General features: G+C 41.7%; 2 protein-coding genes across 3 annotated transcripts in view; one reads left to right on the top strand and one right to left on the bottom strand.

The window, feature by feature from the left end:
- Positions 1–8,878, top strand: part of PTPN14 (protein tyrosine phosphatase non-receptor type 14) — a 71,179-nt gene extending 62,301 nt beyond the window's left edge. Inside the window, exon 18 of the mRNA XM_036380952.2 lies at positions 2,968–8,878. Coding sequence (XP_036236845.1) covers positions 2,968–3,096 — 129 coding nt within the window. The 3' untranslated portion in view covers positions 3,097–8,878. The remainder of the gene's footprint in view (positions 1–2,967) is intronic.
- Positions 8,879–9,313: 435 nt separating this feature from the next.
- The window catches only part of SMYD2 (SET and MYND domain containing 2), a 28,842-nt gene continuing 12,700 nt past the window's right edge, over positions 9,314–25,455 (bottom strand). For both annotated transcript variants that reach the window (XM_036381199.2, XM_036381200.2), the window contains 8 exons: positions 24,308–24,432; positions 20,564–20,631; positions 18,764–18,866; positions 16,279–16,389; positions 14,402–14,522; positions 14,029–14,203; positions 12,516–12,624; positions 9,314–10,530 (listed from right to left, as the gene is read on the bottom strand). In XM_036381199.2, the coding sequence (XP_036237092.1) occupies positions 10,450–10,530; positions 12,516–12,624; positions 14,029–14,203; positions 14,402–14,522; positions 16,279–16,389; positions 18,764–18,866; positions 20,564–20,631; positions 24,308–24,432 (893 nt within the window). In that variant the 3' untranslated portion in view covers positions 9,314–10,449. The remainder of the gene's footprint in view (positions 10,531–12,515; positions 12,625–14,028; positions 14,204–14,401; positions 14,523–16,278; positions 16,390–18,763; positions 18,867–20,563; positions 20,632–24,307; positions 24,433–25,455) is intronic.

Consider the following 25,455-nt stretch of genomic DNA (forward strand, 5'->3'; position numbering starts at 1 on the left):
ATGTGGTTTGGGGATCCAGCAGCTCCCAGTGCTGACTGCTGCTCAGTAGCTGCTCCAGTGTGGGGCAATGGCTCCAACTCTTGGCCCTGCTTGACTTTTCCCTATGCACTGACACATGGAAGTGACTGCTTTTGTTGTTCACATGGCAGCCACGAAATTTCTGCTTTCTTTTCCAGAGGAAAGCTGGAGAGTTAAAAGAGCCATCCTGAATTGCTTGCGAGCATCAGTGTAGCTTTACAGCACCCTCTATATGTGCACAGAAGCAAACTCTAAGGGTTGTGCAACAGGGTCTGGCCACCTCTGTTTACTGAAGTCAGTCTGTGGTTTACAGAAGTCACCCCTTGGGCAAAGAGTAGCTTTGGCACCTCAACATCTAAGCATGGGGGTGAGCCTTGACATCATTCATATGAGCTTTCATCAACTTCACTAGGCCCTGGTGGTAGTGCTCAATAATAAGGGATTTCACTGATGTCCCTTAATTAAAGCATTCTTTTGTCTTGATTAATAATGAAAATCATCATTAACAATAAATACAATTTTCATTAAGGACTTTGTTTCTCTGGATTGTACCAAGCTAATGTTTTTGATGTGTTAAAACCTAATTTTAAAAAAGTATTAAAAATCTTGACAGTATGTTTTCAGTTTGTGACAGATTCTGCAAAGAGGACTTCCTTTTCATTTGTTTATTTTTTACTAGAATTGGTTGGGGTTTTTTCTTGAAATAAAATTATTCCTCGCTTGAAATGTTTTTGTCTTAGGAACTGGTTTTCACAGAAGTGTTCTAGCAAGTAAATGTATTAACATTTTAGCAGTGAAGAAAAATCATGAGGGAGTTTGAAAATTTTGATGAAGAGCATTTTGAAAAACCTGCAGCAGTGCTGGAACAGAAACCAGAACTCTTGAGCCTGAGGTTTCAGGTTCAGGTAAAAAGTCATGTTTAATCAAATTCTGTACAGCTTCAGTCACTGTGGCTTCTGGGCAATGGCTGGTTGAGTCTAAAGCTGTATCTCATTGCAGGGATAGAGTTTCAGTAGCTGCTGCATGGCAAGTAAATGTCACATCATTACATCCTTACTGCTGTAGACACATAGTATGAGAAAGTAATTGAGAACCTGCTCTATCAACTTTTAGTCCAGACTTGGCACTGGGACATTAACTCATGAGTGCATCTGCAGCATGCTTTCACATGGGAGAGCTTTGGTTTGGGAGGCAGAAATAAGTAGCATTTTAGTTCTGTTTGCAAGTCCCAGCTTAGCAAAGTATTAGGTGTATTTTTTTTTTCTTTTTTTTTTTGACATGTACATGGTAATGAAGGTGAATTTAGGGATTCTCCTTACCTGGAATCAAATACTAAGCTGGCTATAAATAGTGAGACTAAATAGGCAGGATGGGGTTTTCTTCCATTTCTGAGATAGGGCAAAACCATCTCCATTTTGAGGAGGTGCATGGATCACTGTGTGCCCACTAAAAGCTAATGAAAACCTGAGAGAAGAACATTATGTGCAGGTCAAGGCTGGCCTGCATTTTTGTTACAGTTGTTCAGGTGAGATCAGGTTCCACATGACTCTGCTCAGCAAGGACCATTTCATCAGCATCTGAGTCCACAGGGAGGCCTTCTCCAAGTTAGCCAAGTTAACTGGAAAGAGCTTCCATTTTTCTTTGCACCTGTTTGATAATAATATGACATTACTCATCTCAAATATTTACACTTGTTAACTCTCTAGAGATGGCCTTTTATAACAGCTTGTTGGGGTATGTGGCAGAATATTTGGCCTTGTTTTCAGAAAGTGATAGCCTATGAGTTAATACTTGTTTACATGGAATGGAGATTCTGAGTTTTTTATATATGGACAGAAATGGATATGCAGCGTGACTTTTATTTTAAACTTTCCAGGAAACTTCAGATGTCCCTGGAAGCAGATTCCATGCTCAGCTGGGGCTCCAAGGCTTAGCAGCAATCTCAGTCAAAAGACTTGCTAAGCTCCTCTTGGTGTTTCTGCAAGCAGGCATTACAAAGTGCAGTTTATGTTGCCTGATAGGGTCGCTGCTCTTCAGTTTTATATCTTGACTTGCTTAAGAGCTTCCCCAAAACCAGTTGTGTGTCTTAGTGCTCACGTTTACTGCTGCCATAGAAGGTTTGTGTTCCTCAGCTTGGCTCACATTACACGCTGCTTGAATTTGAGCCTAGCAGGCTGAGCTTCATGGCTCAACAACTTCTCAATAGCTCCTTGTGTACCTGTTGTAACAGATAAAACACAACAGCATCATAGGTTTCTGGCTTCCTAAATGCCAGAAATCTGATGATAGCATCCTAATGAAATGTGCAGTGATTTCTAACGCTTCAGCTCATGGGCCTCTGTTTCACAGAACTCATTTGGTTTTGAGTTCAGACCATTATAGGCTGCCTGTGCCTGCTTAATGGGGTTAGTGCTGTGCCTTCCCAGCGGCTTTCCTTATCTTTCCTTATCCTTATCTTTCCTTATCCTTATCCACTTACTGGACTTTAGTTCCTGTTGCAGAGCATTTTCAGGGCACACAAGTGAGTTTCTTTTGGGTGCAACTAAGGTGGAAGATGCCTTCTTGGAGAACCCCTAATATGTCCCAGTGGATATTCAGTAGGTGGCAACAAACTGATGCTGGCCTGGAGTCTGCAAAACACATATTGTGGATATTGGGTCCTTGTTTCACTTTACAGACCTATTTCTCCTGGAGCACTATTTGCTAGCATACACTTGGCTGTGGCAGATCAGATGTTGGAGTTTCTGGATCTTTTGGTGGCAGTGAGTTCTCTTGCCCTTCAGTGAAAGGATCTGTATCTTTGCCTGTGCATTTAATTTTGTCCACAGAAAATTTGTCTTCTATAAATATAGTATAGTTCCCTGTGTCAGCTAACTGATATTTGAGACAGTGATTGTTTGATTTAATGAATACACATCCTTCTGCTTTTTTTCCCCCTTTGCTTTACAGAAAATGGACGTTCCTGTGATGCTGAGACACCTGCGGGAGCAGAGAGTGTTTATGATCCAGACCATAGCCCAGTACAAATTTGTCTATCAAGTGCTCATACAATTCCTGCAAAACTCGAGACTTATTTAATCTTTTCAAACATCCCAAACCCAGCATTGTGGATCTGACTGAACCTTACTGATGAACAAGGGGAACTGCCTTGACAACACTGTGTGCTTATATTGCACTTTTTAAAGTTGTCTTGAAAGTAAGGAATGATGGTTCTTTACTAGTCTCCCATGGATTATTTTATACAAGATATAATTTATTTTTCTTGGAATAATTTTGAATTACTTTCATAACTCATGAAACTTATAGTGACCTTCAAAGTGAACCACATTTGACATGACTGGTCTGCATTGTAACATGTCTGTAAGGAAAGCAATCCTTTGTAAAGGTAGTTTGCTGGCTTTTATTTTGCTACACAGCTTCTGAAACCTACAGTTATTTGGCAGTAGCCTTTTTTCACTTAAGGACCTTCTGGACCCAGTGTGTGGCTTCTCTGGTAAAAGCAAGACCTGCTAGATGTCAGCTACAGCTCTGTGTGAGTGGAAGCTGAGGGTGCACAGCACGGAGACCTGAGCTCTGCACGTGCAGCCAGGCACGTTACAGAGGGCTCGAGCACAGGACATTGTGAGGACAGAGAGTTTTGGGTGCTAAACTCTTCAAATTCCACAAGAATTACGGTTTTAGACGAGTCCTTGAAAAAAATCACTATTGTATCTTTTTAAGGAAGCTTTTTTGCTGGCTGTGTGCAACCCTTGAAGGGAATCATAAGAAGCAATGTAGGGTGAAGTGCAGTGACCTCCAGCAGGCTGAAGTCAGTGAATGACTCTTTCCAATAATTCTGGTGGTCTGAGAGTTTAACAGCGGAGCATTTTCAACCAAAAGTATCTGGAAAAAAAACCAAATCAAGCACCTTCCCACAAATTACACTGAAAGTATTATTGCCTTGAGGCTCACCCTCTGCAGACAAGGAATCTCATTTAAATTAGGCATCTCCAGTTGCCTTAGTCTTCATGTGTGAGCTATTGTTGGATGCTAGAGAAGGAATCAGGCTAGAGGGGTGCCTTGGAGGTCTCTGGACTCAGCCCCAGTCACCCCACTGCTGACTTTAAACTTGGTTAGGCTTGTCCCGGGTCACATCCAGTTTCAGAATTCTCAAGAGTTACAATTTCACAGCCTCTCAGGGCATGTGATGCATTGCAGTTACTTTGTTGTGGTGAAATCACCTTTCTTGGTATCCCTTCCCCAGAGACTTCTAATATTTTAATCCTACTGTTGCTTTTCTATTTCATCCCCACCTCCAAACCTTGGTGAATGTACAAAGGCCTAAGCCTACAAGGACTTTTAATTTCAGCACTAAAGGAACTAAAATTAGTGGGGAGCTTAAGCCAAGGTTCTGTACCAGAATGTTTCTTGAATGTATTTAAAACTGCACTGTGTTGAATTGGTGCTCTGCAATACAGGCCTAACATGATGACAAAGTCTCTGGTGAAGACTTGTAACCACCAACAAATGGAGAGGAATTATTTTGCTTTAATAGCTTGACCATGTTCTTTTTAGGGATCAGTTGAGCTTTCAGTCAACTTCAGTTTTCCTCTAATTTTTTTTCTGCCAGTGCCAACATATCTCTTGTTAAATTAGCAGCAACCATTTACAGTCTTTTCAGCAGCATCTGCATGATAATTGCAGAGAGATGCTTTATATCTGGGAAAAAAGCCAAGGAATAAACCTTGAAGCAAAGCGTATTAAATTAGTTATCTCGTTATAACTTTTTGAATAATTTCCTAATGATGAATTAAGTTTGAACTCAGAGCTGTCAAGTCCCATTGCTCCACTTGGATGTGAGAAGTAGAAAATCAGGAGGGAAAAGAATCTGTTCCTATGTGTTATTATTCAGCTGCTCTTGGCTACAATGTGTATTTCTGCTGCTACATTGAGCACAGGAAAGTTATTGCATAAGAGAGTGTGAAGAGCTGTGTTTGAAGGGAAGAAAATTAAGCAAATGTTTTTTTATGCAAAGATGCATCATAGGTGTCTTAGAAAAACATTAATTAGGAAAAGGCACTAAAAATCCTTTCCAAATTAAGTCAGTGCCTATTAATGAGCCAAATAAGTGGCCATGTGGTAAGCAGTCATTTCCAATTAACTCCTAATGTGGCTGGTATGGTAGATAGAGGCCAATGTGAGTCACTTTTTCCTTTTCATTGTCAAAGAATGGTAATTTTAAACTTTTCCTTTCATCTGACTTCAATGTATTTTTCCCTGCTAGATTTTATCTTGACTAGATCTGTTAATATCCTAAGTGAATTGGGCTGGTGCATGTCTTCAGAGGTTCTTTTCCACCCCAGCTTACAAGCAGCCCTCAGCGTGCTGATGTTTTATGGCTGAAACGTGGTACACTTTTGTAAGGGAAAAAATGAACCTTCTCACTTTGAACCTGTTGTAGTTTTATCAGGCCAGAATTGCTTGGGCAGTATTTCCTAACCTTTAGGGAGTGACAGGAAAATGCATTTTGCATCCAATTTTCTTAGTCATAGCAGGAATGAACACATGGGCCTTAAAGCAACAGTGCTGTTAAATTTCTGTCCCACAGACCTTTAAACAGCAGAACCCTTGAGGAGAAAGGGACAGTTTGGAGTTGCTGTTTGTTGTGTTGCATGTTTTTTAACATCAAAGCCTGACAGTAGTTTGAGACCGGTTTCATCCATTTGGAGTAAAGTCTGGATTGAAAATCTCACAATGATTCATCAATGAACAGAATTTTGACACAGGCAGTCTTCTCCCAGGGCACCCACCTTGCAGTCTGGCATGTTCAGCCTACACTCCCGGATGCTTTCCAAGAGAGAACTTGCAGCAGATGAGTAAGTCTGGCTTGGGCATCCATTGTGTCTATTTTTCTTTTAGCACACTCTTCATCTGTATTTAACAACTTTTGCCTTTTTAATTTAAACTCTTACCAACTGTAGTATTGAGGTGCTGGCATTGGCTTTTTGGTTAAAGTTATGGTCTGAGCATTTCATGCTTCCCACTGTTAGAGCAGGGATGGGAGAGATGACAGCTGAGCTGTGATGCTGCTGCATGCTCTGGGGATCCTGTTTCTGTCCCCCATCAGTCACACTGGAGGATGGTGGACATGAGCTGCTCAGGTCCTACTTGTTTCAGGTCCTACAAAGGCTTGTTTAGGCACCTCTTGTCCTTTACTACCTGAGGAAACATGAAGCTTGTGCCCACAAACATTTTCCTATATAGGCATACAGGGATCCTAAATGCTCAGCCTTATCAGAAGTTCCCTAAACTAATTTTAGCTGGCAAAAGATACATCTCTGAGACCTTACTCAACCTATTGCCAGCACAGTCCTTGAAGTATATTGAAGAGCATTTCTGTTCTACTTATTTAAATCAGCTGCCTCAGCTACAAATATTATTAAATATTTGCATGATTTCAAAAGCTGGGGGTTTTAAAATTTCTTTCTTGTAAACAAACAGAAATGCAAATGGCAAAACATAGACTTACTCATTCTTTTCCAACCTAAATGCTTCAATAGTGCTTGTCATGTCAGCCAGGACATTATGTTTTGATCCAATACTTGCTATGTCTGTGTAGTCCACAAGCAACTCTAAAAGAAATGTTGATGGGCAGCCTTGTACTTGGATATAGCACAGAAATCTCTAGGGAAAATTGAGCAGAGCTAACTCTGAAAACGCTGCATTTCCAACAGCTGACTTCCCACTGGTCTCCTGGGAGTAGGTGATGACTGAATTAGCTGTTGTCAGCCTCACTAACAGTTTGTGGTCTGTGTGCTCAGAAAGTGGAGTCATCAGGCTGATCTCTGCTGTAGCAGCTCTCGTGCATCACTGAGGGAGGTCTGAGTTAAATTTTGCTGCTTGTCTTAGCGGGTAAAAAAATGCTAGAGTGACAGCCCCTGCAGGTAATAAAGGCCTGCATCACATTGCAGGAGCAAATTCCTGAGCTGGCCATGAGAGGAAAACAGCATGAAAACAGCCTTTGACCACCCTTCTGCAAAATGAATACAAAGCTGCTGATATATACTTCAAGGCATATCGAGTTTGGGCTAGGTTTTGATGCCAGTAAGAAAAAGGCTACAAGTCCAAACCCCAAAAACAGTTGTCCCCAGCTCACTCTTAGCCTTCTAGAGTGGTTTTCTTGTAGGATCTGGTGCTAAGGGAGCTATAGATGCCATCTAAGTCTTTAGAGAGAAGGACATTATACATGCAGCTGCTTCCAGGGATTGGGGATTTGAGGAAGGGAACAGATGGCTGTGGGGCAAAACAAGATGGAGGTATTAACCATAAATAAACTATTGTTAGATTTGAAACAAAACAGTGCACAGGTCAAAAAATAGCAGTGTTTATGTAAATATTTAAAGTAAATAAATTTAGTCAGTGTTTTTGGAGTATCTTAGATTACAGTTCCATTGGTTTCTCTCAGCTGTTTTGGCTGGCATTTCTTTGAAGGTTTGTCTGTGCTTTCTGTGCACCCTCACTGAGAGTTTCCCACATGCTTTAACACCAGGACTTTGCCTGCAGAGAGTGAACTGGAAATCACTGAAAATAGTAGCTTCCTCTGGAGAATTCCAGCACTATATAACAGCAAGGGAAGGACTGCCACTGATTCTCAGTGGCTGGGCAGTCAGTTCCAGGTATTTCAGGGGTAGTGCTCCTAGATTAGGCAGGGAGGCAGAAAAGGAATGCTTCCCACAAACTGTTTCCATGTCAGGCTGGGGGACACTCCCTGACTTAGACAGTGGCTGGTAGTTGAGGAAGAAATAGGGATGTGTCTAGAAAAGGGTGCTCAGCCCCTCTGGTGCACCTGGCAGCAAACTTTCAGGGCTTCCTGTGGCCAAAGCTGTATCCTGCTCCCTGTGTGTAGTACCTCCTGATGGATCCTCTTCCATGAATCACATTGCCTTCTCTTTAGAAGCCATTTATTCCTCTGGCCTTCACAATGTCCTGTGCTGGTGAGTTCCGTAACTTAGAGATGTAATATATAAGAACTTCCTCTTCGTGTATGTTAAAAAAAAGTATTTTCTTGCTTCTGCTTGGTCTTTAAAAGAAAGCAAATCTGTAGTACCAGAAACACTGGTAATAGGATGTTTATCGTTATCTGTATGGAGCAACCTGTTGAGGTTGCTCCATAGAGATAACATTTTTTCCTCACTAGTAAAGTACCTTTCTTTTGTTATTTTACAAAGGAAAAAGTTTACACATGCAGATGACTGTAATATTCCCATATGTTATTGTGTGGAATGTGGTAAATGAGATAACATGTTTAAGTTTTATGTCACTGGATTTTACTGTCCTGTTTTACTGCAGTATTGTGATGCTTCCGGTTTTATTTGTTCTGTAATTCTGTACCTGACAGTTTAGCACAACACAGTGATCTGATCTCACCACCTCATTGTATGTACACATTTTGTAGAAAAATGAGACATCAGTTATGTGCCCTTCCTGCCCCCAACCCCTCCTGTTAGGGCTGAATGGCAGAATAATTCTATGCTATTGAAAGCCTTTAAAAAAATAAAAATCTATGCATGTTATTTTATATTCTAATGTATTATTCATATCAGTACATAAGCTTATGCTTGTCAGTTTTATCTTGTGTATAGAACTGATTACTTTTGACAGTATTTTTGCACTGCTTCTTTTCTTTCTCTTTTTAATATAAAAAGTTCTATCAGCATTAATTGACTGCAATAATTTTTTTACCCCTTTCACTGCCTTTGTGTAAATAGTTTCTTATATGCTTTTGCAAATGTGAGAATGTCTTCAGTCACTAAGGTTTTTTTGGTAAGGCTGTCCCTCATATTCACAGTATACAATAAACCATTTTTTTCAAGGAAAACAATGTTTGTGTTCTTGTCTCTATCAGCTTAAGGGTTTTGTATTTGCACCGACACTGCTTGAGTTGGTTTCCCATGTTAAACTGATAGGCACAGCCAGGGCCACAGTGAGCTTTGAATAACCTTCTGCAAATAGTAATCCTAGTTTCACAGGGGCAAGGCTCCCACTGGTGCCTCATGTTCAGCTAATCCAATTCTTTGGTGTTGAAGTGTGGTGTGGGCTCTGGACAGACTTGCTGAAATAAAGGTATTATTTCCCAGGACAAGAGTTTATTTGACAAGACAAAGTTAGGATAAAAATAGTCAGCTAGTGCCCTCTTCCTAGGCTTGGCTGTAGTTAAATGGCTTTGGCTTTCTGGAATTGTAGATCTGGTGCAGTTTTATATACTCCAGCAACAACTGCTGGCTGGAGAGCAATGAAAGATTTCAGCAAAATGAGCTGACAAACCCTTGTTCTAGCAGTTTTATTTTCAGAGCAGTGCTTACATGAAAGAAAATACAATGAAGTTCTTAAGGGTGATGTGTTCTTTCTCATCATACTTTATAAACTGAAAACAGTAAAGAGGCAGGTAATTTTATTGTACACCATTTTCAATTTTGATGCTAGAAGTTTATAGCTACACACTTTTCTTTCCCCATCCTTAAAAGCACACTCTTGCCATTGATCTGAATGGAGGGGGAAAAAATTCTCTTGTTTTGTATATGGGTAGAGAAAGCTAAGTCCTGGACTTTTTCCTCAGAAAGTGTTCCTGTCCCTCTCTTAAAAATAATTGCCAACATATTATTTACAGTAGTTGTAATCCACTGGAGGTGAAGGTATGGCTGTAAGGAAGTATGAGCTCTCCTCTGCAATAACTCACTTTAACTTGTAAAGGAGTGTAAAAAGCCAGAAGTTGCATAGTTCATGTCTTGTGCAAGCCTTCAAGCTCCAACATAGGTGTCAGTATATTCTGTACAAGACAAATTGAGCTCTAGGTCTTTTCTGTGATGAATCCTCATCTGCCAGGAGCAGTGATTGACCTGCAGATTGACTGGTTGAGGGAACATTGGTGGCAATGCTGTGAAATGTACATAATTCATCACCCCATTTCCCCTCTCTCTCAGTTAAGCCACTGCAAATAAAAATGATGCAAGAAAAAAAGGAAATGTGTACCAAACCACAACAGAAAAAGCAGGGCTTTTGCTAATTTGTCAGATTAAGCAAAACTATGTGGGCAGAAGTACATATCACAAAACTATTGCACCCACTTAAGTGCACAACAGGAATCAAGAGGGGCCAAGACCACTTTATTTAGTTTACACAAATAAGATGCATACCAACAACCCTAAAGAAAAAAATGGCCATTTCTGCACATGAGCCATCAAAAGGCATAACCTTTAAGAAACCATGGCTGCTTCCTTAAAAAAAAAAGAAAAAGGCAATTGTAGATGTGTGGAAGCTAGGCCTACGTGTGTTTGTCATTCCAATTATAGGACAGAGCTGTGTTCATACTCTACCGCTTTTCAAAGCGCTCCTGAAGGTTTCCATAACAAGGCTTTTTAATAAAGGTTTGAAGGATTGCATAGATTCAAAGGCTCAGTGGTCCTCTAATTCCTTTTTGATCTCTGAAATGTATGGATGATCTTTCCCATGTGCTACTTCCATGATAGCAATTGCCTATGAAAAGAAAAAAAAATATTCACACAATTGATTCATATATAACACCAGGCTATAAATACTCTCTTTAGAGGTTTGAAGCAGTCTGACACCTCTAGCTACTTTTTGTCCCCTTGTAGTCATAAACCCAGTGGGAAATAAAATGAAATTCAAAACTAAGTAATAAAGGTTTTATATTCAGAGAATACATCTTTGATCTTAAAGGAGCCCAAAGCACCTTTCAAAATTATATTCCTGACAAAACTACTTTGAATGCCACCAGCTCCAGGACAGAAAACTGCAAGTGTGGTGGGTAATATTCCAGCAGAGGACTTAGCCAGTATCAGAGCCAGCTCTGCTCCTACCAATTTATCCTTGAGCTGTGCCAGACATACAGGCCTAGTGCAGGAGTAATGCTGAGGCATTTCAAACTTGAGTCTGTAAACCCTCTGCTCCTTCCAGGGGCTGTCAATGCTTTAGGAAGGAAGCAACAACTTAGGCAGAAGTGAGTTCCCATAAGATTCAGACAGAGGCTACTGTGCCCAGCTCCCTGGTGTTTCACCTGCTCCAGGCCCGAGGGAGAATGCTGCAGGCAGCCAAACCCCTGACTGGCACCTTTCCTGCCCTGGAGTGTGTGCCAGGGCAAGATTTCCCCTTGAGAAAATAAGTGATAAAAGGCTACACTAGAGAGAAATGGGAAGAAAGTTCACTGTAAGTCTGAGAACGGTTAAAAATCAAGGGAGCTAAGACAGAGCAAGGAATTGCAGTATCCTGGCCCTCTGAGCATTTGGTCATTTCATCCTTGGGAAACTTTTATGCTCTTGTATTTGTTAAGCCAGTACAGCAAGGGCTTTTGGTTCCACCTCGGCAGCGAGAAATGACCCCACCCCTCCTCCTGCCTGAAAAAGAAAGGAGGACCTTCTGGATGAGCTGCTCACAAATTGACAGGGAACAATGGGTTTGCTTTTGCACTAAATCCCAAACATCAGAGGCTGGGATAACTTTGGGCAGTTCCTGTAGACAGCTTTTGGAAGTGAGTCACTAGAAAATGTTTGTGTTAGGAAACTAACTATGCCAACAAATTTACCTCACAGTTCCCTACCCCCCATCCCGTGCTCCTACTGGCACAATTCCCATTTCTACTCAAGGGTTTAACACCACAGTGAAGGAAAACCTATGCCAACTTCAAACTAGGTAACAGTTAAATTTTAGAGCATATATTCTTCTAGCATCTTTCACCATGGTTGGATGGTGCTGTTATTTGCTGGCTAAAACTTGCCAGCATCTAAAAGCAAGAAGAAATAAATACATTGTGACATTCCACACTGAGTCATTATATGCTACAGTAGTCACTGATGCTTAAGAAACTAAAATAAATTTCTGTCCAACAACAATAGGGGAAAAGAGTCAAGAAACATAGTATAGACTAATAAAAAATAGCAGAATAAAAAACTAAAGAATAAGGTACAGACTAAAAAAAAAGGGGTGAAGAAAAACATAAAAACAAAATGCTGTATTTGCCAATTTCAGCATTACCAGATGCATTGAATTCCCTTCAGCTATGTAAAAATCGATTGGTTCCAGAACAAATAACCATCAAAAGCATGCCTAGTTTAAGTTGGATATAGAAATCACAGACTTCAATGAAACACTATGTGCCTTTTATAAGAGCCAAGCATTTTTCCTGTCCTTACCCAGCAAATGAGGGGAAGATAGGGTTCTGCTTCATTTACACCAGTGCAGCTCTAGCTCAGTAAAGAACTCAGAGCAAATGTTTAAGCATAATTCTCAATCCAGCTGCTGCAGTATGAGCCCACTGTGAAAAGGCACCCAAGAGCAGACCTATCCTCCATCTCTAGAAAAACCAAATCTGAGCCAAAATTCCCGTGACCGAATATATTAACACATGGTGCATTTCCTACCACACCAGGCTCACTGACAGAGAAGCACACAGTGTTTCAATGGCTGAACTGGTGTTATTAATGGAGAAACCAGGCAGTAAATACCCTCTTCAGGGCTTTCACTCCAGCCGTCCTATTCTTCAGCGCCATGTACAGTCTCCCTAACTTCAGCCACATGGAGGCAACATTCAGCGAGTAGGAGGGATAATGTTTACTGCAAGAGAGAAAGAAATGCAGCTTCATCAACTTTGGCAGTTTCATAGCATTTTCCCAGTGCTGTTCCCCTCTCATGGGGCAGGAAGCTGTCTCTCGGTGCCCCTGCCCATTCAGCGCTCATCCCCTCTGCTGTGACTGCCAAGAGCCCGTGCCAATTGTGTCTGGGATGGGGATGCCTGTCAGCTGGGAATTGGACTGAAACTACCATATGCCTCTGAACAGCTGTCAGATGGCAATGACTTTCTGCCACTAGATTTAATCTAGCCAGCTACAGAGAGAGCCTGCATTGTGATGAGTTTTTGGAGCCACCCTGCACCCGCAGCAGTGGCTCTGTGTGTTCCACAATGGTTGGTGGGCTGGAAAGCGAGGGGCCCTCCGCAGTGCGCAGGGCACACATGGCAGCCTGTGCTCACACACACTGAGCAGGCACAGCCTGCCTCGGCAGAGCTGACCTGGAATGCCAGGCTCAGAGCCAGAGGAGCTGGGCAAGTCCCAGGGAAGATAAATAATACTGAGCCCCCGGAGGGGGAATGTTGGCTCCTTCTTTGTATCACTGCTCTCTGCCAAGTGATCTGTGACTTTATGTTGGCATCTGTTCCAAAGGGAGAGCTTTTCTTGTGCTCCCCCCAGCTGGCAAGAGTCACATCTCAAGACGAGACTCTGGGAGATTCACGGCAGGACCAGACACAGCCAGCGTAACTGCCTGGCTCTCACCAACGGGCTCCCTGCTGCAAACCAGAGAATTTGATCAGAAACAGTGTTCATAGCTCCTGCAGAGGCTGTGAGCTGCCTTGCCCCACGCAGGGCTTCAGCCTGGGCATTCTCCCACGCCTCCAGCGCTAGGGCAGCGGGATCAGGGACATGGGGCTGGACCCAGAGCTCCAGGCGCAGGAGCTGAGCTCGGCTGCAGCTCCCTCTGCTGCTCGGCCCCAGCCCTGGGACACGGCTCTGCTCTCCTGCAGCCAAGCACACCGGGCTGCTGCAGACAGAGAGGACTGGGAGACTGCGGCGGGCTGACAGCAACACAGGCTTTGCCTCCATTGCCTTGTACAAAACGCTGGCTGCAGATGAAGTTTGAAGCCCTTCCTTAGAAAAAAATGATGATATTTTAGAAACCAGCATTTATCCAGCTAAGCAGAATTATCACAGCACCCAAGGTGACACAAAATTATTTTGAGAACCCAAAGCAAGGATTTCTAAGTCAGTCCTACTGTATATTGCAGACCACATTCTGACAGTAACAGACACTGTCCTGGCATTTAAAAATTCCTTTTTGAGTAGTGGTATCATGGGTAGAATGCTTATACAATATATACTGAGAGAACTGATCCCTGCACAAACTTGTCTTAATTGTTCAGATTACTAATTAGAGCATTAAAAAAAAAAAGTCTGTCATTTTTACCTGTAGGGTCTGATAATTTTTTGCCCATAACACAGCGCACCTTCCCAGTCCTGCACGTAGAGACAGACACCCATGGCCTGGTACATCATATGTAACATATAAACATTACTGTCCTCAAACACTGCACCCATCTTGTCCAGGCTGAGTTCACAGATCTCCAGTAATTCACTGGGGGGTTGGAAGAAGTCAAGGAACGCAATAACTCGATGGCCTCTCATTATACAATTAGCTGATAATGCCTTCAGCCACAAAGAACACAGAGATAAGTTTAATTTCTACTGGTCACAGTATTTCTCCTGCATGTACTTCTGAAGCCCAGCAGGCAAGATTTTTAGGTCACACACCAGTGGAGTCAGGGTAAGACAAAGGATATATTTGTAGTGTTTGGCTCGCCTGAATTCCTCAATCACATTCCTGGCATATTTGATCATGTCCTTTACTGTCTCTGCTGACGGAGGATCATTCAGCTTGCAGATTTCCAGTTTCTCTTTATCCTGAAGGAAACACAATGGACCTTACAAAGGCAGGTTCCCAGCCCTACAAATAAAAGTGCACCTGCTATACAAAATTTCTCTAATAAAAAGACACAGATGTGAACTTAAGCTCTTCAAAGAATGAAAAAACAAAGGTAGAATGTGCACCTGCAATTTTTCTCTAAAGCCTTGGCTAGAAATCCTAGGATCCCCTGGCCTTCCAGTTCATCTGCCATTCTCTACTTCCACGAAGTCTCTTTCTTTTGAAAGATTGAAGAGCTTTTTGATTTTGTGTTGTAAGTGGTTTTACATAAGAAATGTCACTGCTTCCAAAAGATTAGGATTTAAAATAAATTTGGGCTTAGTTTTAAGGCTATACCAGTTCAAGTACCTTAGGCTGACTACCAAATGATATCTCTGTGGAAAATGACATGATCTTAAATATAGGAAAGAAACTTTCAGATCTAACCACATTTCCATATATTTTGTTATTTCTGCTGGACAGCTCCACTTTCTCTTATCTGTCTAACATACTATTTCATGAGGAGCCAGCTACAATCTAGAGACAATTTTTTGCTGTTTAAGCTTCACATTGTTGCAAGATTTTTTTATTTTATTATTTAATCTGCCAGCTGAGAGAGCTACAGGGACTCTTTCCAAAACTGAAGGAGGCTGAGTGACAGGGGACTCCCAGAGTAGCACATTGCTGAAAATCACAGATGAAATCCTGGCTTCAATAAAGTCAGTGGCAATATTATCAAGGTAACTGTGGGGAAAAAGACAAATGATATGGTATCAACAGAAGGGCCTCAAGCAACAATACTGGGTACTATCTGGAAAAAAAAAATCACAAAAAATGACACCATTTAGGGGAAGGAAATGGTTGTCTGGTCACTTTGGGAAGCCTAGTGAAAATGGGAGGAAAAATTATCTGGAACTTAAAGATTAGATTATGCCAGACACACTGATCTTGTCTGGAATGACAGATAAGCTACATAGAGCTCAATTATTGTAGGACCTTCAGTGAAAGAGGTCCAAATGGCTGCACAGGCACAGCTGTCTCAGTATCTGTTGGGTATGGGTACATTTTCCCTTCAATAAGTGCTTTTCTTTAAAACACCTAACACCTGTTGTCAGGAACACTGTCTGGATCTTCCTTTGTCTTTTGAGGGGCACCAGCTCATGTTTAATGACCACAGCTCTGGCCTGCACATCACAAGGGGCTGTGATCCAGGACCACACTGGCCCTGAGCAGAACAGTATGAGGCTAATGTAGAAAAGATCATTCCTCAGATTCTGCTGTGTCTCCAAACCATCCAGACATGCCATACAATGTCCTCTAGAACTGACTGAAATGTCCCACCCAGGGAATGAAGCAGCACTCTATCCCAGAAATGCCCCAAGCAAGATTTACTTGCTAGGAGTTGGTAGAAAGCATGAAATTTAAAAAAAAAAAAAAAAAGTTCTGAGCTAAATCCATTTGGCCAAGTAGCTTAGACACAGTATAATTATCTACTTTTAACAATGTTTTCATCTTTGCTTTGTAGCTCAGCTTTAAATAGGCCTCTACTAGGAAATTTCCTGGCGTGTCATGATTACAGTGGAAAGAATGAGTATCAGAAAGCATTCTGGACAGAAAGACAGAAAAACACACCCACCTCCCCCGTCCCCATTATCCCACTTTCCAAAATGTAATTAAACCAGATAGGATATTACATCTCAGGACATGGGTAGGTGCCTTGACAGTCAGCAGTACATTCCCCACCAATTCCATTACCTTTTCTTTTGTAGTGCACTCCCTGCAATCACAGCTAAAGAAATAGGAGTCTCTTAACCGGTCATTTCTGTCTTCTGTGGGATACAGCAGGTCAATATAGCTGCTAAAAATCTAAAAATGGTAAAAAAACCCCAAACAAACAACAGTCAGTGAGAAGCAGCATCACTAAACATATTTATTACACTTGTTCTGATATATGTAGTATGACAACTGCATATCCATGCAGCTTGTGGACCCCTGCAGCCACATCACCTGCCTGCTGCCTCACATTCCAAGCCCCTTGGCAGCATCAGGAGCTGTCACTTGTGAAAGCAACCTGACAGAGAAATGTTCCTTTCCTATTCGTTATGGAATTTCCCTCAAATATTACCCTGGCTTGCACCCAGGACAGCAAGATTCAGGTGTGGATAAGGAAACTATTACAGCATAAATCTCAGGCTCCTGTCAGACTACAAAGAGATGCTTCCTTTTCAGAAGTAAAATAATGAATTCAGGTATCCAGCCTAGGATAAATTACAGTGGCCTGGTTTTTTGGAGACTGGAATCTCAAATTTTTCTTTCTGAAAACCTACAAAAATTGGGGCAACAGCAGTCACTAGTAGCTTTAGAAACTTAGGACAAGACCTTTAGATCTCTGAAAAGAAGAGAGGCCCAGTGCTCCAGTTCAAGGAGAATGAATATCAGATTTACTTCAGCAGCAATATTTTAAAGCAAAGAAAATCTGCTTTTGAACATTTTAAAGGCCCTTCATATACACTATTCTTAAGTTTTCCTCTATTTCAATGGTCTTCAGAAAAGAACCCCTGCAACTAGCTTTAATGCTGTGCTTCTAAAATGAGATCTCCCCCAAGAAACACATCCTATGCTCAGTGCAGTTGATCATTCTACAGACCAAGGAGCAGCTTTAGCTCCGTTTCCTCATTTACAGTTATTTGAAATGCTTTGCTCAGTCTTTATACCTAAAGTTTCTCTTTTCTTCAAATGTAAAATTACATGTAATTTCATACAGTGCACCTTCTTAAGTGTGAGTGTGTCATCTCACACTTTCCCTCACACTCCTCTCCTCCCTTCGATATTTTCAAAGCATGTGGAATGCAGGAACCACATTCACAGCAAAAAAAAACTTTAAAACGTTGCCCTGCAATGGCCACACGGAGCCTGAAGATGGAGACACAGGCTGGGAGACTGCACAGCGACCACACACAGGCACAGCTCACGTTTAGAAAATTCTGAAGGGTCAGAAAAGCAAATGTGCAAAACCTGTGAGGTCCTGGAGAGCTGATGAAATTTCTAAGGCAGAATTCAACCTGAAGAAGATGTTGAGCAACATCATCTACCTCTAAAGATACACCTTCCCCCAAAATGCTGAAAATGTCTGGGATTCCACACCAAAATTCTGAAGCCAGAATCAGTCCTGTTGGTTACCACAATGCATTTGCAGTGAGTGCCAACATCACAGAGAAAAATCATTGCTGGCAAATGGTATCAAAACAAGTTGCTCGCCTGAGTCCTTCATCCTTGGCTACAGCAACTAAACTCATCTTGTTCACAAGGGGGATAGGTATAATCCACAAAAATAACCTCTCTATCTTTCTTCCAGGCTGCTATTACACACCTCAGAAAACAGTAGATGTTATCAAAAATCAAATCTGAGCTTATCAGTATGAACTTTGCCCATTAATTTCACACAAATGAGCCATTGAAATTCTGTGCAAACTCCATCCCCAGAGAGGATGTTCAGTATCTTCATTCCCTACAGGTCTTTGAACATCCTCCCCAGCTCTGTTTAACATTTTTTGTGGGTTTTTTTGTTTTGTTTTGTTTTTTAGTAAAGTGTAGCTCTACTGTTTAAAACTCCCTGCCAAATTCATTATTTGACTGAGAAAGTTTCAAAGTAAACCTAGAGCCTTACTCAATTTTACAGATTTTTATTCCTCTCTGTTCAGTTTCACTCCACCTAAAACCACACATTTGTTCTTCTGTGATTTCCCAGCAAATGCCACTGAGGTGATACGACCAAGTCCCATGTTTTGTGGATGCTCTGTCCAAACAGAAGTCAGAGGATTTATCTGTACCCATTTACCTTGTTTATTCTGGCTTCAATTTCAACACATTACTATTATACTGGGAACTATTATAGCAGTAATAATTTGCTTTGATCTTGGAATTTCAAAGCACCAGCCAAACATCAGTAAACTCAGCCTCATTTTACAGATGGGTAAACTGAGAGAGAGGCTGGCAGATACACAGTGACTGCTGCAGGTGCCCTTGCCATTAGCAAAAAATAGGGTAGTGCCTCCAAAAATCCCTTCAGTCCTCCAGAGCCACCCTAATTTTTCCAAAGCACCATCTTGCATTTCTCTGAGAAGCAAGAGATCCTTCCTTCCTGTTTTTAAATTGCCATCTAATTGAAATGATCCCTGAGAAGCAGAATGAATCCTGTTGGGCTGCAGGAGAACAGAGCACATTCAAACACCACACTTACCTCCTCTCCAGGCTCAATCTCTCTGACAGCTCTGACTTCAGCCAAGGTTCCCTTGTAAGTCACAATCACATTTGGGCAACAGCTATGGTTCATCAATGCAACACTGTAAAAGTAGAAAAGTAAATGTTTTCCCCAACCACCATCACAAGCAACACGCGAAAAGTTAAGCACCACTTCACAAAATAAATAAGTCTGAAAGATTGAGTCAGTCTGTCTCTCTAAGCTGTTTTTATTCTGAGGCTTAACATGAAGGTAACCTTGGGAAAATCTCTTGTACAGTTATTTATTCTAATGATATGGAGAATGGCTGTGCTAATGAATCATTACAATTTTTAAATCCTATTATTGCAGAACTAGGCAAGTTATTATTTTCCCCTTCTTACAGTGCTACAGGGCAGCTGACAGGTATGTTCATTCAGCTTTACTATCAACATGACAGACAGACTATTTTCCTCAGAGGAGAAAGAAAAACATGTTAAAACTAAAAGGAAACAAGTAAATACAGAAAAACAAAAGTCTTCACTGCACTGCAAGTTGAGATGGGTGTTAAAATTTTAGCCGGCTTCTATTCAAATATAAACTGCCTCCATGTTTGAAGTGGGAGGGAGGAGATGTCTGTCTGTTATACAAGTACATGACTTGGACAAAAACCTGGATGGGTAGAGAAAAGTAAACCCCTTATTACCAAGTCTAGAGAAAGCGCAATTCACTGCTCATCTGAGATAAAATTTGTAATTTTAATCCTTTCTCTTCCAATCTATCAAAATAACAACTGTCTCTTCAGTATTTTTAGCTCAGGCATAACTGTTAAGTAGGAAAGACCTGACTCTTGTATTCTGAGCATTACAAAGGATGGTGCTGGACATTTTTCCAGAACATCCTGGTTTAATACTCTCCTCTTCCCACAATGACTCTGATCCTGGGCATTTCAAGGCATTAATTTCCAATCTGTAGATCAGGGATATGAACATCAGACAGACCTGCCTGAAGAAGAAGAATAATCTGTGAAGCAAGGACTAGCTACTACTGCTTGTCTGCAGCACTTGGCAAAATCACATCCAGCTTTGAGTGGGCATCTGTAAGTTTCAGGTTACTTTGACACAGATAAGCTACGAGTAATCCAAGCCTCACCAGGAAGTCAAACTAAGCCTCAGTGCTAATACCTTCATACAGGCTGTGCAAAGATCAGGGGCAGAAAATACCCTCCCCTGCTCCAATATTAAATGAGAAGGACAGATTTAAAAATGCAAGAAATGTTTCTTGGCCCTGAAGAAAGCTGCAGTCCCCCATTCACAAACTGCAGTTAACACTTAACATCTGCAGTTTATTTGTAAAGCTAAGAAGCTTGTACGTATTTTTTCCCACTGTCATAGCAAGGAGGCACAAAGAAGCTGTGAAAGGGATTTACTATTTGCCAGGGAACAAAGGTAGAAAGGATATTGTTCAGAGAGCACCAGGGGAAGGATTGTACCCAGCCAAAACAGAGCAAGTCACCTGCAATCCTTTTCATTTGGCTTTGATCATTACTTAATGTCTCTGTCCAGAACCTGCTAGCCAAATAAATGTTTTTTACCAACCTGAATATAGTTCACAATCTATGTTTCAAAACAAATTACATGTGCAATTTTACCAAAATTATTGGATTTTTAAGAAAAACTGCTACAAATAATTTGCCACATTTTATTTGCCAACAAAAGATCTTTAAAACAAGATAAATTAATTATTTTGGTAGATATCTACTTCTTCTATTTGTTTTTAAACAAGTTAATTTTATCTTTTTAAATATTAAAATCAACCTACTCAGGAAATATGGCTGATCCCAAATGCGAGAGTTCTTCATCTTCAATTGTGAAGCCATTACAGTTAACCTAAGAAAAAAGAGAAAGGGGCTGGATCAGCTTCTGGTCAGCTGAGTACTCCCCACGTACTCACGTGTCACATTCTCACACATCAAAATCAATTGCAGAAATTTGCTTACAATTTTTTATCCACCTCTCCAGGACTCAGGGAGCTCCATGACATCCCGACAAGTGAAATGAGGACAAAGTCCCATTCCAAAGGGACACTAAAGAACTGACAGTCCAACACTTGCACCTGCTCAGGACACACCTAGTGAATTGCTCCTTGGAGGGCCAACCAAGAGAAGTGGGGCTCAAAAAGAGCACACAAAACCTCACCCCAGCATGGGGCAAGGAGACTTCATTGGGCCATGACAAGGAAAGGGCCAAAGCAGAACTACATGCAAGGAACAATGTGGGAGAGAAGGGCAGCAAACTCAACCAGACTGGGGCAGTGCAGAGCTTTGATGGAGCAATGTCACAGGGACCTGCCACAATGGCCCTGTCATCAAAGCCTGCACATATCAGCCACAGCTAAAGCACATGTGAAAACAACAAAACCACTGAGAAAGACTTGAACCTCATAAAGACATAGAATAGGAGGGGACAGAAGAAGGACAGAGTATGAGAGGAAGTGTATTCCTAATTTAAGCAGACACAGGATCAAAAGAACTTGTTCACAAAACTCTCTTATAGAATAGATTCAAGCAGGTTTTAAAACCTTCTCACTTTTGTTCTCATCCAAGTCAAAGGAATCTTACAGAAGTTTCAGCTTTTTCATGTGGTTTGTATGACTTTAAGTGGCCAAAATGCACCTCAGTCAAGTACTTTATTCCACTTCCACTTCAAATCCCACACATACTGACACAAAGAGAGCCCTTTCCACATTCACCATTATCTCCTCACAAACATGAAAAAAGCACCAGTAACACACTGAAACAACTACTCACTAAAACAACATGACCAAGTCCAGTTAAAGCTAGAAAGGGCACAAGAACAGTCAATCAAGTACAGTGCAGTATTTGTTTTGGAAAGGGTAAGAGCTGACAACAAATACTACCAGCAGTAATCACAGAACCATTGAATGGTTTGGGTTGGAAGGGACTGTAAAGATGAAGTGCCAATCTCTTGTTTTTCCTCCAATCCCCAGAGGCAGGGACACCTTCCAGTAGACCAGGTTGCTCACCAGGCAAAGTGATATGCCCCACAAGCTGGAATGCAGCCTGGACTGGCTTTTAGAAATACACAAATACCCAAAACCACTCCTCAGATATGAACTGTTCAGGGTGAGTTCACAATTAAGGCAAGTATCCTGATGCACTCATCACTATCTCTGCTATCTTTGCTTGATCTTTATCCTGTTATTTTTAGCAACATAGCCCCCAAAGGTTCCCAGTCTCTCAAGATGGGCATGCTACTGCACTGGCCAGTGTAAGAGAATACCAGAACCAAACCCAAAATGTCATTGCTGAATGCTAAAACAATAGAAGGGAAAGATAATATCAACAGCAAGTAAGAACATAAGGCTACAAAGGCTGACAAAGAACAGCTTGATGGTTCTGAATCACAGGGAAATATTTAAAAATACATAGTGAGTTATCATCAACTTGCCTCCACTAAGCCAGAGACAACACACTTCATGAAAGTATCATATTAGAAATGACACAAGAGGAGGGATTAGAAGGGATGAGATATCACCAGATGAATGCATGACTAAAAAGAGGCAAAGTGGAGGGAGTGAAGAGACAACAGCAATAAAAGTGGAGTTCCAAGTTGTTCCCAATGGTGGAAAAGAGAATGTGCCAAGGGAGGCACGAAATGCAAAGTCTTCAAGGAAAGGCTGAGATGCTTGAATTCGAGACAAGAGAGAAACTGTTCAAAGAGTATGACAAGGCGAGACTGAGGAAGAAAAGCTCCAGCCTCGAGAGCGATATTCCACAGGGACAAAAGAGAGTAGAATGATGCCAACAGCTGGAGAAGAGAGCAGTGAAAGGCAAGGACTTTGGACAAAAGAATTCTATTCCACTCCAAATTCTATTCCAAAGGAGCACTTACACTTTAGCTGTGTAGGGAACAGCATCAGGCAAAGTTCACTAAAAGTAATGAGGAGTCAGAGGTGTTTGAGTCCCAATGACTGCCCTGAACTACAGAGAGAAACCATGGGGAGTGGAGAAGCAAAACAGACCACATGAGGCCACAGTAAGTGTTAAACGAAAAAAAAGGAGCAGCAGCATATCCATACTACTGGTTTTAGGTCAAGTGAACTAATTATTAGGAAACATGTTTGCACAGCTCAGGTACAAGCATACCTCCCATTCTTGTGGAAAGATTTATCCTGGGACTAACACCTCAGAAGGTTGCATCCTGTAAGACATTTCTGAGAAGCATCCAGATGACTTCTGGAGATTTTAGTTCAAAAAATTCTAATGTCCACAGTGGCAGAGAGTTACCTGATGACTAGGATGAGCTTAAGATAACACCTATGGGTGACATCCATAGAGAAGACTGGATGGAATATGAGATCTGGGAGCCAGCAGCTCACAGAAGTCAGGTAAAGTACCACAATCTGGTGGAGCTGCTCTTGGACAGGACATGAAATAAAAGTCATTATAGCCAAAATACTGAAATCTTTGGAGAATTCTGGCTACATTCTAACAAAAATATTCTGAAATACCACAAGAAACTGGTTGTACTAACATCTTCAAAGTATCCCTTCTGACAAATATAAATTTTAAAGTCTTCAAAAGAGAAAAAACTCCTCATCATTGAAAGGAAATGTGTAATTAGAAACAACACAAGGGATGATAAGCAGATGCTAAACATCCTAAAGAATCATTCCCCTACAGAATAAGAGTACCACTGTAGTAAGGAAATAGTAACTGTGCCTCCTTGTTGGTAGATGCCTAGCTCTACCAAACAGGAGATTTCCATCTCAGCTTTCATCACAGAAGTCAGCATTTGCCCCCATCTCAAGATATTATTTTACTCAGAAACCTAAGTACAAAAGTAGCTCATATTGAAGGAAAAGAGGGAAAAGAAGAAAATGGATCTTTCAGTATTCCACTGGTGTATTATTCCATCCACTACAATACATCCAATTCAGATGCATATGAAAAGTAGGTGAGAAAAAAGAAGTGACATATCAGAAGTTATCTAACAAGACATTCTGTCTGTCCTTCATCTCTCCAGATGGCCAAACCACCTGACTACATTTAAAAGCTACACAGCAGATAAAAGTTTTAGGCTGCGCTTTCTGCTGCTCTTTCTACGTCTCTGAAGTTTACTCCCTGTGAAGGTCAAACACAATGATGACCTGACCAGCAAGGATTTCCACAAGTTTGAAGCCTGAATGAAGGATTTGCCTCTGCAGGGTCTCAGGCCAGCAGCCTTCCATGTTAGTTCAACAACAGCCACACTATGTTTGGCCCACAAGAAGCTTAACTTTGGCAGGGTTTATTAAAGGCTGTTTCCCCTTTTCTTCAGTGTTTGAGAAGCAGCTCATGGAAAGTCTGCAGGCAAGAGTATCTCCCCTCAGGATGGAAGTGGGGCACATCCAGCCACTACTGCTCAATGAAGCAGATCTCCATCTGTCCCTAAGAAAAGCAAAGAGCTACCATTTCCATTGCCATTAACATTCTCCCCCTTTCAGGAAGGCTAAACTCCTACAGCACCATCACCTAAGCAGGCTGTGTTCTGGCCAACTTACTTGTGCAAAGAGAACTACAAGGGCAGCATTGTCAGGGTAGTCCAAGTGCTTTGAGTAAAAGTGATGAAGAGCAGCAATGTCGTTCTGAATCAGCTCTCTCTTTTCATTGTCTAGTTTGTCAAGGTCTGTGGACAAAAAATACATTTCATTTCAGTAACAGGAACACCCCTCCAGGTAGCCTTAGGTTGGAAGAGGCCCAGACTTTAACAGAAACCCCTGAGGGACAAGCCACTTGGAAGTATGGCAAGAAGTGCCTGCTCTTCCACAAACATAGTGTTGCCTCTGCTAAAGCCACACATGCACTACAAGAACACAAAATCACACAATCACGAGGTTGGAAGAGCCCTTCAAGATCACCGAGTCCAGCACCGAGTCCAGCACATGCCCAACATCAAGGATTAAAAAGCATTTTCTGACATCTTTAGGTTAGCAGATAATTGGACACAGACTACTTTCTTGGGAGAAGGGCTGTAGTCGTTAAAGCACATTTGTTAACTCTAGCAGACAGCCCAGCAGCCCTGGCCCTCTGGGAGCCTTTCAGCTGGGGATAGCTGTCCTCAGCTGTGTGACACCACCTCACCAGCTGCATGCTCCCACCCACTGTGGCATGAGCTCACACTGAACATCACCCACCTGGAAGCATGCTTTATGTAAGGAAACTTTCTCATACAGACCTATTCCTTAATAGCACAAACACCCCAAACTGCTGCCAAGGCTGCTTATCCCTGCTGCTTTTAGAAGATGTGGTCTTTCCTGGCACAGATGCCCCAACATCCAGAGATGCCCCAACTCTTTGTGGCCACACATGGTAGGGATCTAGCAGCAACACTGGGGCTGGCTACAGGAGCTCCCTTTGCAGCAGGAGCAGGACAACATGAGGGTTATTGCCCAGGAATGCAATCCACCTGACCTATTGCAGGTACCTGCTCAGGAGGGAGCAAACAGGGCCTGAAAGTGCCCACATCTCCATGGGCTGGGGATGACCACCAACAGAGATGTGTTTAGACATCTACTAACAGGACACAGCAGGAACATCAGTGGAAATGTCCTGGCACACCTGCCAACTGTATTCCATTATGGGTTTCTCCAGTGGCAGTGTTACTACTTCTCTCCTTCTCTCTCCAACTCAAAATAATAATGGAGAGAAA

This window comes from Molothrus ater, chromosome 3 (genome assembly GCF_012460135.2).
Source record: "Molothrus ater isolate BHLD 08-10-18 breed brown headed cowbird chromosome 3, BPBGC_Mater_1.1, whole genome shotgun sequence".
NCBI lineage: Eukaryota > Metazoa > Chordata > Aves > Passeriformes > Icteridae > Molothrus > Molothrus ater.